Source organism: Panthera onca, chromosome A3 (genome assembly GCF_046562875.1).
Source record: "Panthera onca isolate mPanOnc1 chromosome A3, mPanOnc1 haplotype 2, whole genome shotgun sequence".
Lineage (NCBI taxonomy): Eukaryota > Metazoa > Chordata > Mammalia > Carnivora > Felidae > Panthera > Panthera onca.
In genome coordinates, this window is record NC_138341.1 from 80,714,763 (window position 1) to 80,731,642 (window position 16,880).

General features: G+C 40.2%; 1 protein-coding gene across 2 annotated transcripts in view; it reads right to left on the reverse strand.

Annotated features, from left to right (window-relative positions):
• Nucleotides 1–4,307: 4,307 nt before the first annotated feature.
• LONRF2 (LON peptidase N-terminal domain and ring finger 2) overlaps nucleotides 4,308–16,880 on the reverse strand; it is a 57,069-nt gene continuing 44,496 nt past the window's right edge. For both annotated transcript variants that reach the window (XM_078444384.2, XM_078444383.2), the window contains exons 8-12: nucleotides 15,314–15,435; nucleotides 13,468–13,626; nucleotides 10,098–10,260; nucleotides 7,667–7,816; nucleotides 4,308–6,028 (exon numbers count right to left, since the gene is read on the reverse strand). In XM_078444384.2, coding sequence (XP_078300510.1) covers nucleotides 5,834–6,028; nucleotides 7,667–7,816; nucleotides 10,098–10,260; nucleotides 13,468–13,626; nucleotides 15,314–15,435 — 789 coding nt within the window. In that variant the 3' untranslated portion in view covers nucleotides 4,308–5,833. The remainder of the gene's footprint in view (nucleotides 6,029–7,666; nucleotides 7,817–10,097; nucleotides 10,261–13,467; nucleotides 13,627–15,313; nucleotides 15,436–16,880) is intronic.

A 16,880-nucleotide genomic window follows, 5' to 3' on the forward strand; every position in this document is an offset into this window, starting at 1 on the left:
TGAGACCCACATAGACCTGAGTGGGTACCTACTTAAAATGGATACCCCAAGTCCCAAACCCCATACAACATCACTCTGGCCTGGAAGCTCACTGCCCAGACCTCAAGCTTGCCACTGGAGACAACTCTACACTGGACACTAGAACTTATGCCCACAGACTACCTTTGCTAAGTCACAAAGTAAACCCAGGACATTTTTACTTCTCTTCCTTCAATATCAGGGATTCTATTATGTTTCTGAGCTTGCTGCCTATTTAGTGCATTACTCTGGTATATTCCTTGCTCTCTGCCAAAACACACACCCATATACTCCCCTGCCTAAAGTGAAATCTGATGGAGTTTACTATCTGTACACTATTCCAAAAATTAATGGTGATTATTACTTTCCCCAGGAAGAGCCTGCCTTGTCTCTGCCAACCCCTCCAGTGTCTGGGAGAGGACTACTCACTCTCCACTGCCACCTTCTACTGCCCTCTCCAACTTTCCACCACCTCTCTTACCCTGTGTCTCTAATTGTAACACTCCTTTTCCTTGGTTACACACACATAACTGCTTAATCGTTAATGTATTTACTAAGTTATCATACCCTCCAATAGCGTAACTGCTGGGCCTGCCATCTTAACTTGAGAAATACATTGAGACATCATCACACTCATACTTCGTATACACTTTACAATTCCACCAAGATAGTGTTGAAGACCCCCAGAGTTCCAGATCTATCATCTTGACTAAGGCCTATAAGTGGGAACCTTATAGACTGGCCTCAAGGACTCCTTATGCTTCTCCTTTTTACTCTGACAATAAAATGCTTTCTATGTGTTTAAGGTAACTTACGCTTTACTCTTTAATGTCTCCATTGTCATCACCCTGAAGTTTCCTTAATATGATGAATATTGGAGGACCAATTGTACTAATCATGCGTTTAAAAATCATGCGTTTGACATCTCCAGGGCCTCACTGGCTGGGGAGATTGACCCTCCTGGGCTGGCCAGTCAGAGACAGCAAAGGGTCCACAAGGAAGCATGCCTTTCATATGAGAACTAAACAACCCAGAGCCCATATTCTGAGCCACCTCCTTTGTCTGGCTCTTACAGTCTAGGAGAAAAGAGTCCTGGCCTTAATCACCCAGGACTCAATACCAGACAAGTAGATCCCACTCTTATAGCCCAGAGCCAATCATGATCATCCAAACTAGACAATCCTAAGCTGTTTCCCCTGACCTGTCTGGTGTTTCCCACAGAAACACAATAAAGACCCTCCCCACGCTTTGTCTTCACTCCTGCTTCTGCCTTCTAGCTCTGGTGCTTCCCCGTGTGGCCTTAAGTTCATGCCTCTCATTTCTAGTGGAACTATGAGTAACAACAACCTTGCCTTCCAATGGCACGGACCTCTCTGCATTGTCACCCAGTCACCTTTAGAAATTAAGACTTGGCCACAAGTCAGAACTAGTGTCCCCCAAATGGTCCACCTGGGGGTAGCAGCACTCTAATTTCCTCAATAGTTTATGCTACTTCAATATTCTAATAGTCAATATGCTAATATTCACCTAAAAGCAGACCTACTACTAAAAGCTACTTGACAGGATTCAGCAGATATTGGTAATTTTTTTATCAGTCAAGAAGCCAAAATTAAGGTGAAGTTAAGGTGAGGAGTTGCAAAGGCGGAAAGACCTTCTCCTACAAGTCAGAAGTCAATGGCTCAGAATGAAGCGGTGCCAGTAGGGACAAGGTGATACTGGGAAACATTAAGGGTTCAATTTTTCCCATGTGTGGTTGATGCAGCTCACCCTACTCATCCAGATCTAGCCTCCCAGGTTTTGGGTTTTGATGAAACATAGAATCATAACAGGGTCTTTTAGCAGGGGTAGAGCTACAGAGGAAGAGTTTCTTTCTTCAAGCTGCCGCTGCTATCCAGGTTGAAAATGGGAGATGGGAGCCTCTCTACCCTGTTTCATAAGGGTATTTAGAAAAAAATAAAACCCCATGCCTGTTGAACAAACAAAAATCACCCACATTTATTTTCCCTCCTAATGGCTCTTTCTTCTTCATATCTTCATTGAAGATGCCCTCTTCAATGCCCATCACCTCCCCTCCCCTCCTTCCCACCCCCCATGAACCCTCAGTTTGTTCTCAGTTTTTAACAGTCTCTTATGCTTTGGCTCTCTCCCACTCTAACCTCTTTTTTTTTCCTTCCCCTCCCCCATGGGTTTCTGTTAAGTTTCTCAGGATCCACATAAGAGTGAAAACATACGGTATCTGTCTTTCTCTGTATGGCTTATTTCACTTAGCACCACACTCTCCAGTTCCATCCATGTTAAAAGCATCTAAATTTTACAGAGTGGTATCTACTGAAGTAATTTAAGTAGTGGGAGAAAACACAAAAGGAGAAAAGAAGAAACAGATGAGTACTTTTAAAAAGCAACTTAAAAAGCATAATGACTTCTATGTGATACAGCTAGGTCAGGCAATGGAGTATTTTGATTGTACCAACTGCCAATTTTCAAATAATTTTATGACAAAATGATAATGTCATAGTTCATGGTAACTCTACCATCTATTTTGTTCCTTGATGATTTAAAAGTCCTGTGGTAAGGCTTAATGTATGTTAATAGTTGAGATACAACTTACTAAACAGTCTTGGTGCTTTTTGGTTTGGGAGGTCAAGGAGGGTGATGCTTAAGAGAAAGACTTTGTTGTGGTTGTAAAAATGGGATAACACTCCAAAATTTGGCACATGAATCAGCTAATACTTATTGTGGTTCCATGGATAGACCTTAAAATTTAAAATTTTTTTAATTTGGAACTTTAAAAAGTATTCTAACTTTCAATTCTGAAGATGAGGACACATAGGGAATGTGGTACCCTAAAAATCTAAACTTTCAGAATACTGCCTGTCAGGATATCAGTTGTATTTCAGAGACATAGGGATGCAGGGATGGAATTATGAGTCAAGCCACTTAGGAGAGTGAAATGGAAAAATACCTAACAAAGTGTATAGAATGTACTTCAATTACTATATTTAAAGAAGAAAAATTACTCCCCCACACTGTTATTATTACTCTAAGTAGATTCTGCTTTTATTCTGATGCAGAACTAGACCATTAGTGTTGGAACATTTTCAGTAAAATTAAACTTGAATGTTCTGACTCTGAATAAGAGCTTATTTTCTGAGAAATATTAGAAACGACATCTCCATGACAGCAAAGAGGGCAGGGGCAGGGGCAAAGCTATTCTGCATTAGCTAAATTTGTAACAAACCAGAATTTAGGTGTCCTTCTTTAAGTTTTTGAAAGGAAGCTTCCTTCATAATATGACTTGAAATATTCTTTCCTTGATCCGACTTCCTGTCATTTAAGTGCTCAGGAAATACCCATCTACTCCTGCTCTGCTCTGGGCAGAGAGGTGAGATACTGGACACAGCATGAAGCAGTCGCATGGGAAGCACCCATTCCCTTGGGTGTCAAAAGACAAAAACAACCAAAACTTTGGCTGTTCTATCTACATCATTACTTGTTTGAATAGTCTTTTACATAAGAGCACTAGGAACAAGGTGACAATTCAGAAAGAGGCAGACAGAATCAGGAAGCGATAATTCATGATTCCAATCAGAGATCTGTGCCAGTTATGACATTTCAGGCGTAAGGGTGAGAAAGCCACAGCATGTGATGGGGACAAAAAAAGCCCTGGTACTCCGAGCACAGAGACTTAAATTCAGGAAGGCTCCTGCAGAAACTAGGATCACACTGTGGCTATTTTACACACTCCCAAATGGAAACAGCAATGATACGATTTTAACGTAGGAAAGAGTCTCAAAAAAAAAAAAAAGAAAATGGTCAATGCATACCCATTTTTAGGAGCCATTTCTAAGAAAGGTCCCCTGGCATATTAGATACAGTTTTGCTTTCTTTTAGATGATCAGATTAGGATACAATGCCTAAGAATGTTGAATACTATCATTAACACATGAATCAATAAAATATTTTAGAAATCACATGGCCAAATCGCCTTTAAACCATATTCAAGATGAGATACAGATTTGCAATAAGTGAGGTACCAGAAACATCTGATTGGAAATACTTTCACATTTTCTCTTTATGACTAAGTTATACAAGAAGAGGATTTTCTCACTCCCATAATGAAACTGAGCAGTAGCTATTGAAAACCCATACAATTAAAAAAAATACAATTATAAAGTTTCTAATAAAATGTTTGATGGATTGATAACCAACTTCTGACATTATGAAATATTCTGTTAAAACTCAAAGAGACTCTTAAAAACTGAGAACAAACTGAGGGTTGATGGGGGTTGGGAGGGAGGGGAGGGTGGGTGATGGGTATTGAGGAGGGCAGCTTTTGGGATGAGCACTGGGTGTTGTATGGAAACCAATTTGACAATAAATTTCATTTATTGAAAAAAAAATAAATTACCTGGAAAAAAAACAAAAAACAAGCAAACAAAAAACCTCAAATATGATACACCTTGAATGAAAAAAGCAAAACTTAAAGCTGTGATTTATTCTCCGGTCTGGTTCTCATCATCTTTTAGTTAAGAGCATCCATGGCACTGCCCAAGAAGCCAACTCAGTGCACCAGCTGGTTAGCAGTGCTAATGATCCAGTATCTTAGTTCACACGGTTATTCCAATTAATACTACCAATATGCATTAGAGGTCGAAGTTGTAATGTATTGTTCTGTAATAGATAACACTGGGTCTGATCACTTTTAAAACTTCTTTTCAAAAGACACAGAGACAATTTTTAGGTTGAGGATGGAAAACAATTTTTAGATTGCTGAATATTTACACCCCATATGCACCCCCCCTCTTCTTGCACACTGTCCTGATATATTTTCCTGGAAGAGATAGAGTCCCATTCCAGAGCAGACGTTAATGTCCTCATATATGAGTGGATGGATGGTGAACTCAGATTTACTGATGGGCGTAATTTCCAATGCAAATACTGGTAGGAAGAGGACTGTTTCCTAAATGTTTAGTGTTCACCAAATTAATGAGACAGGCTTATGCTTTCAAGGGGGTTTTTGTACTAGTTTGGTTGCATGTTTGACATTCCAATACACATACAGTTTTAGTGAACTTTTGCTCACTCTTTATTGAGTGCATATAAATATATATCCTCAAATCAACTATACTGTTGTCAGATTTTTCTATATCCAAGGTACACCTTCGTGTATTCTGATGTTCATCTGATTACAACATGCAATGTACGATATCTGAACTACTACGGGACATACAACATAGTTCTGTCTGGTAGCTACTACTTCTTGGGTGAGGACTAATTTTGGCTCCTGTACTGGACAACAGTTCGATCCCTCAATTTCACACACAACTTCACAGCGACACACAAAGCCGAAGCGCATTTTCAGTTAGCCTGTGCTCTGAGAAATCTGCTTCCAGATAAAAATGTGGTTTCCCTCTTACTCTCTAGCCACCAAAGCATGCTGTTCCCATCTGGTGTAGTGAGATACTTTACCAGGGAGGGAGTCCATCTTTCTCGCAAAACCTAAACCACTTGCCAACCATCTGTGGTGTTCCCTGCTGTCAGTGAACTGCACATTAAAGCATCTGCTTCAAGGAGATTTTCTTAGGTTGGTTTCCAACTGTGGGCTCCATGCAAACTTCAGGCTAACCTTGTACCAGGTTCCGCCAGGCACCAACTTTTAACATTTGAGCAGGAGTCAATGTTTGCTAAGTGTTCCGTTTTGTAACCCTCAACAAGCATTTTACAAAGCACGATGAATGGGATGCTACTTGTCCACGTCTAGCGCTCCTCATAAAAGTACAAGGGCTTCCAGAAACCTTGACAGAGAGAAAAAAAATCAATTATTTCTCTCCCTGCTATTAACCAGCTCCTGCCGACTATTCATCTTACGCGTAATGATGACTAATATCCGCCGAATGGCGAGCAGACGTTCTTTCAGTGAGATCATGCCAAGAATAGCCAGCTGAGCCTTGCGCTCCAGAGGCAGCACTGCCAGGATCCACCAGGACCACGCAGGACCACTAGGGTTACTCTGCAAGGGACATGAAAGGGAAAGAAAATCAGCACCTAAAATGCAAGTCTCTTCTCTTTGTTTCACCAACAAGGCGGGGGCAAGGATTAAATGCCACCTTCTATTTTAGAGCTACTTTCCATCCATTCAACCCTTGAGATACAAAGTTTACTTTTCTGTTACAAATTTAAATGTGGAAGAATTCACAAAACGTAAAGCCTGCAAAGAGAAGCATCTTTTATAGGGAAATTCCATGAATTAATTGCTTCTGTTCTCTCAAAGCTCTTGTTATGCATATATACCAGTCAGAAGAGGGGACCATAAATCTCACCTCTACTTTCCAATGTTCTGTGTTATTATTTTTTAAGTTTTAAATATACTATAGAAAGCTCAATATTAGGAAGGCTAAAAGTAGGTGTACAAGTCTGAGTATTATAAATCTTTTAACAATATCTGTGTGATAAATATGCACATGTATGCAAAACATCTATATATGAATTATTGTTAATTATATATAGATTGGAGTCATCATGAATTAAATATATAAGAATTATTCTGCTACCTGATAGCTTATATTTCACATAACCCAACACACTTCTGGACTGAGATCTAAGCAAAAGCTAGTCATAAAGTTGTTCTCAGTATTCCTTGCACTAAGAACCAAGATATCTAGGCCGCCTGGCTTCCCATCTTGGATTCTCCTCCAATCCTACCCCTAAAGTAATACAGAATCCAACTGGGAACTAGAGAGGGTAGACTCTGAAGTCACTTTAGCTTAGGATGTGGAAGCTTCTATTGGAAGATTAGGAGTAACACTGAGGCAGTTTTTGGCTTAAAGGATGGTCTTGAGTTTGGAAAAGACAGAACTCAGGTGGGGGTAAAAGACAGAAGTCGGCCAGAGATAGAAAAAGAGTGTAACAGTGGATGGGAAAAATACAAAGTACATTTCATCTTTCCCCAAACCTGCTGAGAGCTGGTCCCGGATGCTGCTTTCTCCACAAGACAGGTGAGTTTGTACAGAAGGAACTTTATACTCTGTCATAGGCCTAAGCCATCCCTGCCTGGCTCTGTCACCCGGAGGAGGAAGAAAGGATTCATGTACACTTAGAAGCGCTTCACAGCCCGAAGCCACGCCCTGCTTGCAGAGCCAAGTTCACTGAAAGCACGCTGGCGGAACACAGAGAAAGCCTGACTGGATATAGAGGGCAAGGAAGACTCCTAATTTAACAGGAGTTAGATTTTCTCTGCATTTATTCAACATCTGTTGATTAGGCACAAGGCAATAGTATGTGCAAAATATGGACTGTTCATGCCAATACACACATTATTACTCTCTAAGTCATAAGATTGAAACAGCTGATTTAAACAGTGGGTGAGAGAAGTAAAAGTACCAAAGCCAACAGCCAGTCAGAAAAAACTGATTTTTGATAGAAAATAAATGACCTTCACACATTATTAATCAAAAAGCATTGGTTGTTTTGCTCCAAAAGGCACATGCTACTACATTAGGTGATTCTTTGGGCTGTTGACAAATGAACCCGTTCATAAGTGATCACAATGGAGTACACAGCACAGCATGGGCAAATTTTCCTTCAGAATAATGTGTCTTAACATACAGCAGGAAATAATAGCATTCTAAAAGAAATAAGGAGAATATACCTGAGGCTCAGACTCCCTGTCTGGCATCAACCCAAAATGGCTTAAGATTTGTTCTTTCATGTGATCCTGAAGTGAAGTAAACCAGGAAACTGACTGCTGATATACTGAATCATGAAGACTGGTAAGTTCTTCATACTCTGTTCCTTCCACCTGATCAAGGAAAGAGGGATGACCATTTTAGCAATTCATTATTAGCACACGAAATATAGTGATCATCTGCCGTATTTGGTAAGTGGAGCTGGGACATTTAGTATTCAGATAATTCATCAGTGTTTTATAAACATGATATATGCTCAACATAGAAATTTGTATTTTTGTATACAGTGAAGATCTACCTATCCTGTCTATCCATAACATCCTGATTTTTCTCTTAACAACATGAACATATATGCCATATTACTATGAATCATTTTCAATGGCTACATGTAGAGATACACTATAACTTACTCCACCATTAAGATAAAATAGACTTTAATATTACACAGTAATATAAATATTTATGCAAAAGTGGTTTGTTTTTTGTCAGTGGTGGTGATAGAAGGGGCTGTCATTCCCTCAGGATAGTTTCCTAGAAGCAGAATTGCCAAGTCAAAGAGTGAGACATTTAAAAAATTATATTCCCTATCACCAAACTATATTCCAGAAAACATGACAGCTACCCTGTATCACTGTATTAGCCTTAAGCAGCAGTAAGCCCTGATACTTTAGATTTATCATGCATTACTGCTGGGTGCCTATCTCACAGCCAAGTCACTATTTTAAGTATATCCCACCCCTATTGAGGAACACCTGAGTGGGAAAAGCTTGGGCTGGGGACCGAGGGACCCAGGTTTGTTCCGGCTTCACTGCTGATTCTCATGAGCCAGTCACACAGCCTCCAGAGGGTAGAGTTTTCTCATCTACAAAATGGGAATAAACCATTCAGGTCCTTTCTGGTTATAAAATTCAAGGGTCTCTGAAAACTAGGGTAAACTGAGGAATTAGATTATAACGCATGCAACCATTCTCAATTTGATTTATACAAATCAAATATTCCTATGTAGTAGAGGGTTTTCTTTAAAAAAAAACACCAAAATTATTTTATTTGTAGTTAGGTAAGCTCTTGTTTTGAAATAAATACAAACACCACTAAAAACTGCCATCCACAACAGTCAGTAAACTCTTCCATCAGATTTGTTACCCAGGCAGCAGAGAACAATCACATTCAGTCCCATCCTTTAAACCCACTCCCTGCTCCTGAGATGCTGGGGTTGACTTGCTGCCCTTGGCTCCTCTGAGCTGTGTAGCCCTGTGCCTAGGATGACCAGAAACAGCAGCTGGAAAGGGGGCAGTGCTGGCAGTGTGGGTGTGGGTCTACTGATGGGCGTCACAAATGTACAGCACTGTCCCCAAAGCGACTTCCAGTGTGATGTCAGACAGCTAAAGACTCTCACTCGCCACGGTGAGAACCATGGTGTGGTTCTAAATGTGAAGGACAGAATTCAAAAGAGGATACAGTAATTCCAAGGATTTCCTCCTTCTAAACAGTTGTAATGTTTTTGTTGCAGGATAATTTACATACAGAAAATGCACAGATCTCACTGGCTGGCTCAGAGTTTTGCCAGCCACACACACCAGTGGAATCACCATCCTAAACAGGACAGAGAACATTTCCATGGCCCACAATGGCCTTACACCCTCCTCTGGTCAGTTACAAACCCTCACCCCAGCCTGTCTCTGCCCTCCAAAACCAGAGACAGGTGATGCCTGGTCTTGGAAGCATACAAATGAAGCCACACAGCGCATGTGGTTGTGCATCTGGCTTCCCCGGCTTAGCAGGATGTTAAGAGATGTGTTCATTGAGAGATCTAGGAGATTCTTTCATATAGTTTTGTGTATCATTAGCTCCTTCCTTTTTATTGCCAAGTAGTATTCCATTGTATAAATGTACTACAATTTGTTTATCCATTCTCCTGTTGATGAGTATCTGCACTATTTCTTGTTTGTGGCCATTAATGAGTAAGACTGCTAGAGACATCTTGGTACACATCTTTTGAGAATCCCTTCAAAACATTTTGTTAATTTGTCAAAACATGGGTTCTGTTATTTCTATTAGGCATATAAATAATTCTTAAGGGGTAAGAGAGCCAAACCTTTTATATTTACCTTTAGAAGGTATTTTTAAATGCTACTTTTTATATCTCATTCTGAACTAATACCAGTATCTAGAACAGGGATGGACTACTACTCACAAATTAAATCCTGTTCACTCCATATGTAAGCAGCATTTTATTGGAAACCAGTCATGCCAACTCATTTACATATTGTCTATGGCTGCTTCTGGGCTATAAGAGCATAGCTGAGGAGTTGCAACCAAGACTGCATGGCCTGGACAAGTCTACAGTATTGACTCGATGGCCCTCTAAACACACACCAGGAAAATAAACCTCACCTTTTCATCTTCGAGATATTCAATGTCGGCTGTGTTATAGCCATCTCTGTGACGATGGCTTAGAACTCTGAACCGACTAATTCCAATGGCATCCACAACTGAACTCCCATCAGGAAATGTTCTGACATCCTTAATCTCCAGCATGCAGCCGTACTCTGAAATTCTGACAGGACAGGTGGGAGAAAAAAACGTGATTTTAAAAACGCAGGAGGTCCAAACAAAACAAATGGTGTCTCTGCATGGGACCAGCAAGCTTGTTTTCTCTAAGAGATACCTGCAGATGATTCCTTCTGTTAAATGCAAAACACACTGGTGTGCAAGGCCACTGAGGGAGAGCTGGAGGGGAAAGGGCCCTTGTGCCTCAGTAATTGAAACAAGCTAGTGCTTTGGAGGGACCTAAGAGGTGGAAAGAGACAGGATCCTCAGTCCCCTTGGCCAGGGCACCAGCAGGGGGTACAGAGAGCACAAAGTATGCCTGGGCCCCCACGCTACTCACAGATTCTGCTCCCTCCTCTCTCATTTCCACTGATGCTGGCCAACTCTATCGTCCCCAACAAATGGAGTCATCTACAGTCACTGCCTTCCATCTCCTACCTCCCCATCAGGCTTCCGTTCCACTGAAACAACCCCAGTGGAAGTCACAAATGACTCTGGCATGACCCCATCTGCTACTTATATCCTCTACTGATCTGTCACTGACCTAACACCCACTGCTGCTCTCAGTTGCCCTCCCCGACCAGTGCACCCCTTCACAGCTTGGCTCCTCCACATGTCCCTTAAACACCAGGGCCACCCACAATGGCATCTTCACTCCAAAGCTCTCCTGTGTGACCTTACCCACTCTCACCCTTTTGAACTATCATCTGTATCCTGAGGATACCGATTGTGCCTACTATGTGTCATGCACTATTAGGAGCAGTTTATAATATGTGCTCATTCAAGCACAAAAACAGAAAGGCTTAGAAAAGCCTTAGAAAAATCAAACAACTTCTATAAGGCCACAGTAAGATTCAGACCCGAGATCTGAACCCAAGGCTACCCAATTCTAAAGTGAATGAACAACTTCACTACATGCCTTCAAACTAACAATGAGTGATGGTTCCCAAGTCACATGACTGTAAGGTTGGACACCTCTACTTGAATCTCTAATAAAACAATCTCTTCTTGCTTATCTAACAGGGCTATCTTATCCATAGCTGTGGCATGGACGGAGGTGCCCTGAAGATCCCTTTCAAGAGAGGACTTGCTGCCCCAACTATCAGCAGACAAATGTCTTCCAATACCAGCTCTTCCAAAGCTCGTCTCAGCTGCAGAACCTGTCTCTCCAATGAGCCATCCTGTCTTGTATGTGGACAAGAATTTGTGAGTGGATGCAAACTCCCCTTGCACCTGAAACTCCCAGGGTTTTCTGGACTCTCGTGCTTGTCCACGCAAGGCCATTAGAACTTGGTCCCAAAAATCCAGCTGAATTCCTCCTACACACCTGCAGGTCTCCTTCTCTTAGGCTCTGCCACAGATGAGCCACACTTTTGTTTACTCTCTCCCTGGATAGACTTACCTTTCCTCACTTCCCCTGAGCAACTTGTGCTCACCAGAGCAAGGTTCAAGAGACTTATGTCCTATACTTTATATGGAGTAATTCACTTCTTAGTGTTCTATATCCTCAGTGGAAGCAGAACTTCTGGATGTTTTATCACTTTGCTTTTGCTGATTTTGATGAATCAAATTTTAACATATTCAAATTTATTCATCTCTTCCTTTATGTTACGTGCTCTTAGCATCTTGTGTAAAAAAAGGTCTTTTCCTAATTATAGTCTCCAACATTTTCTCTTAAAAATTTTATATGTTATTTTTCACATTGAGAATGTAAATAACATGTGTTTACTTTGTGTGTACAGTGCAAGGCAGAGAAGAGATTATTTTCCACATTTGGACTGCCCACTAATTTTCTGAGCACCTTTTAAAAATGAGCGGCTTGCTTTTTCTCACATAATTATATCTAAATATGGGTCAAATATGAATGATCTGTTTCTTATCTCCATATACTGTAATGGTCTACTCACTAGGATTTACAAGATGGGAAGGTTCTCCCATCTTGCGCAGCTGATTTCCTCAAAACTATCATGGTCTTGGTCTTTTGATTTTCCATAATAATTCTAAAGTCAGCTTGAACAAGTCCATGAAAAAGTCCTCTTGGAATGTTGACTGAAACTACTTTAGATTTAGAGACTAATTTGAGTAAAACTGACATTTCTACTATGACATTGAATCTATGCATCCATCCATGGATATGGTACTTCTGTTTATTTAGGCATTCTTGAATATTTTTCAATAAAGCTGTAAAATTTTTTCCATAAAGGTGCTACACATATCTTTAAAAAGATCTGTTCCTAGGTATATATTATGGAAGCTAGTGGATGGTCCTATGTATCCACTCTCCTTTTCTTCCTGGGCACATGGATGGACTACATTTCCCAGCCTCCTTTGCAGTAGGTATGAACAATAGTGATGAGTACCCCTTTTCTTCAAATCCTTTCAGAGCACCTGTGCCTCTTCTACCAGCTAGAACTTACATGTAGAGACCTCATCATGACCATGCAGTAATGACAAAGTCCTAGGGGATAAGGAAGCCAACAGACGGGATTCCTTCCCATCTGTTGGGAGTCTCCTTCCCAGAGTCCTCAGAGCAGCCCATGGAAAGGAGCTGCCTGTCGATTTGGAACACCTTCCTTACACAAATGATGTAAAATGAGGAGAGGTCAAAACTAAGAGCTGTGGGTTTTTATAAGACTGAAATTTGTCTGGCTGTATAGGTGGAGGTTTCACGGAAGATGTATGTACATATGCATGTATGTATGCATATATGTACGTATGTATGTATCTATCTATCTCCTAACTACCTGCCTATAAGTAGCCTTCATGCCCATGTAGAGCTCAATGCAGGGCTTGAACTCACAACCCTGAGGTCAAGACCTAAGCTGAGATCAAGAGTTGGGACACTCAACCGACTAAACCACCCAGGTGCTCCTACATAGCAAATTTCTGGATCTTAAAAAGTTAGACTGGATTTGTTTGTATGATGATGAACTACAAAAGACTTATACGCAGAAGCATGGAAGTATGGATATGAAGTATATTTACAGAAAAGCAAATAATATGGTAATGGACTAGCAAATATTATGTCTGAAAGAAAGAAGTAGGAGATGAGGCTAGAAGGAAAGCTGGGATCACATCATGGATGGCCTTGGATTTATACTTTGTTATGTAATGGAAGCCACCAGAATTTTTCAACATCACCTTAAATTGTTCTTCAAGAAAAATAACAGGTTATGCATTTATTCAGGACCCTCTGAACGTTGGCAATTCTTACCCTGCGTGTTCAGCAGATAAACACATGCCAAACCGTTTGGTGCCGGTTTCCATGCATCTTCTTATCATAAGCCGATAGCGGGGCTCAAACACATGCAGTGGACATGGGACGGTGGGGAAGGCCATGGCACACACAAAGATGGGGACATCTCTGGTCAGACTGTGGGGTGAGGAAAAATGTTAACTTAGAAGTGGGAGCTGTCAGAAACAGAAGGGAGTATTAGTCACTGTAAAATAGCAAAAGCTAGCTAACCTCAATTCTCTCATTTATAAAATAAAACCCTGAAGCCTGCTTCTGTCTTTATTCTATTTGTAAAAATTTTCTTAATGTTTATTTATTTTTGAGAGAGAGGGAAGGAGAGAGAGAGAAGGAGGGAGGGGGAGAAAGAGAGAGAGAACGAGAACATGAGTGGGAGAGGGGCCGAGAGAGAGGGAGACACAGAATCTGCAGCCTCTGAGCTGTCAGCACGGAATCCAAAGTGGGGCTCAAACACACGAACCATGAGATCATGACCTGAACTGAAGCCAGATGCTTAACTGACTGAGCCACCCAAGCACTCCCTTCCTCAATCTTTAGTGGGAAAAGAAAGCCCACCACATGAGAAAGTTTTCAACTCACCAGGCTTCCTGCCAAGCCTTTCTTACTTAATTTGATGAGCTAGAACATACTGAATTGTATTAGTTTTCTTAGAAAAGTTATAGCTTATGACTCCTATAAAAAAATTCTGATGACCTTCAGGGCACCATCATAAGTGAAATAAGTGTCCAACTCTTGATTTCAGCTCAGGTCACGATCTCATCGTTTGTGAGATCAAGCCCCATGTCAGGCTCTACGCTGACAGCAAAGAGCCTGCTTGGGGTTCTCTCTCTTCCTCTTTCTCTCTTTCAAAATAAATAAGTAAACATTTTAAACAGAAAAACAGAAATCAGAGAAAAATGAATACCACAAGACCTCACATACATGTGGAATCTTAAAAACAAACAAACAAACAAACAAACAACACCAAGTTCATAGATACAGACAAAAGATTGGTGGTTGCCAGAGGCTGGTATCGGGGTGGGGGGGGGGGGAGGCGGGCAATGGGTGAAAGGGTCAAAGATACAAGTTTCCATTTGCATAATAAGTAAGTCCTGGGGATGTAATGCCAAGCATTGTGACTACAGTTAGTAATACTGCATTGTATATTTGAAAGTTGCTAAGAAAATCGATCTTAAAAGTGCTCACCACAAGAAAAAAAAATTAACTATGTATAGCGATAGACATTAAGCCTTACTGTGGTGATCATTTTGCAATATACATAAATATCAAAGCATTATGTTACATACCTGAAATTAATGTAATGTTATGTGCCAATTACACCTCAATAAAAACAAATAAGAAAAAGAGAAAAAAGTTCTGATGAAAGCATAAACTACATAGTAGTCAAAAGTAGTGAGTTCTAAATAAAAAATAGCAGAATTTTAAGACCTCAATAGTTAGAAGTTGCTACAACACAGAACTCTGCTCACTTTAAAAGATAAAAACAACTGTCAAGCCTATTTTGAGTGGTAATCCTGCTCTCCCTTCTGTTTCTATATACTATACCTTTCAATTCTGAAAAATTCAGTACCACTTATTCAGATACAAAAAGCGACTACATACTTTTTATGAAGCCACACCTTTGAAGTAGTTCTTATAATCCCAATTAAATTTCTATAAGTCTCTGTAATTTTTTTCTATTTGTGGGATTTCTAATTTCTCTGCCGAGGAGGAAAAAAAAAACACCTGAGATAAAGCTATTAAGTTAACAAGGATTTCCTTCTTTAATCTGAACTCAAGACCAAGTATATACAACATGAGGACTTACTTTGACAATTCTGTCATTTCTTCATCATAAATTCTCTTTCTATCAGAGAGTTCATCTGACAAATATCGAAATATTAATTCTTCGGCCAGACTAGTTATATTAAAATTTCTGCTTGCCAACAACTGTAACAAAAGGCAATATTAATATCAGATGGCAATTAATTCCAAAGGACAAAGCACTCTTTTCCCAGTAGGAAAGGTCGACAACAAGGTAGAGGGGTGCAGTCTTTGGGAAGACAAAAGGATGGGGATAGACAGCTTGGAGGTCAGCCAGTCTGGGATATGGAGAGGGGCAGGGCAGTTCCTCCCCTCTGAGAAAAGGGCAGGAGAAGGTGTTCACCCAGAGGAAGGATTAGTGAGTTGGCTTCTGTATTCTCAATCACGTATCATAATGTCAGGGAGGGGAGAGGAAGTGAGTAGATATGTTGTCAAAGAAGAGAAACAGGAAATACTCATCCGGGAAAGTAGAAAATTGAAGCTACTAGAGAAGCATAGTAAGGATGAGTACTAATGTTTTCAGTCTAAGATTTAAGATTGTGAATTTAAACTGAAACCAATCTTACCAATTTTGTGGCTTTTCTCTAGCTCTGCTTTGTTATTTATATGGACATGTGCAAGAAGCAGAGTTGACTTTATTTGGATTGGGCAAGGAACTGACAGACCAAGGGATTACAGCTGGATAGGAAGGGAAATAGGTGGAAACTGAATTAAAATGTGCTAGGATCAGTGGGTGAAAGAGTTATACGTAGCTGAAGATCTATCATTCTGTGTCTGTGCGTGCACTGCTTTTATCTTAGACATATGAATTTGCAAATAACAGTTCTTTTTCAATAACATTTGAATACATATCAGGTACCAGCTGAAGATGCTTCATATAAATTAAGTTAGGCCTTAAAACAGCACTGTCCCACAGGCACCATCTACAATGCACTAATACAGAAGATGGGTCTCAGAAAGGTTAAGGGGCTAGTGTAGAGTGACAGCTAGGACCCCAGGGCCGGTAGGTTTCAATGTCCTATTGTTTCTTTGTTAACTTGCTGCATTTCTGGGCTGCAAGCTACATGAAACAAAGTATATGAAGCAAGCTACATGTGTTGCTATAACCCACTAAGAACTAGAAGTTCAACTTTGGGAAACAACAACTGTGTTTGAGACCCTCAGTAACGGAGTAACTAGCAGAAACAAGTTTCACTTAATTCACAACTAGTATTATTAATGACATCAGTATTTCATACTGTTCTTTTAGGGTATCATTTTATTGAAGAGTAATACAATAAAATTTGCTTCACTTGGCTATATGTCAACCAAGACTTTGGCACATACACAGATAATTGACAATTCGTGTTTATAATAACGCATGTGAAAAAGTCTAACCTCATGAAAGTATTTCTGCATTGAAGAAAGATCAAATTATTATTATTTTAGTTTGTTTTATTATATTCTAATTTCTGGAACACCGGCAATCTACACAGAACTTGCACTTAGCCATTCACTCATTCACTCATTTAATCATTGATTCAACATGGACTTACTGAACCTTTAGTACATGTTCTCGTCTCTGGAGGTAG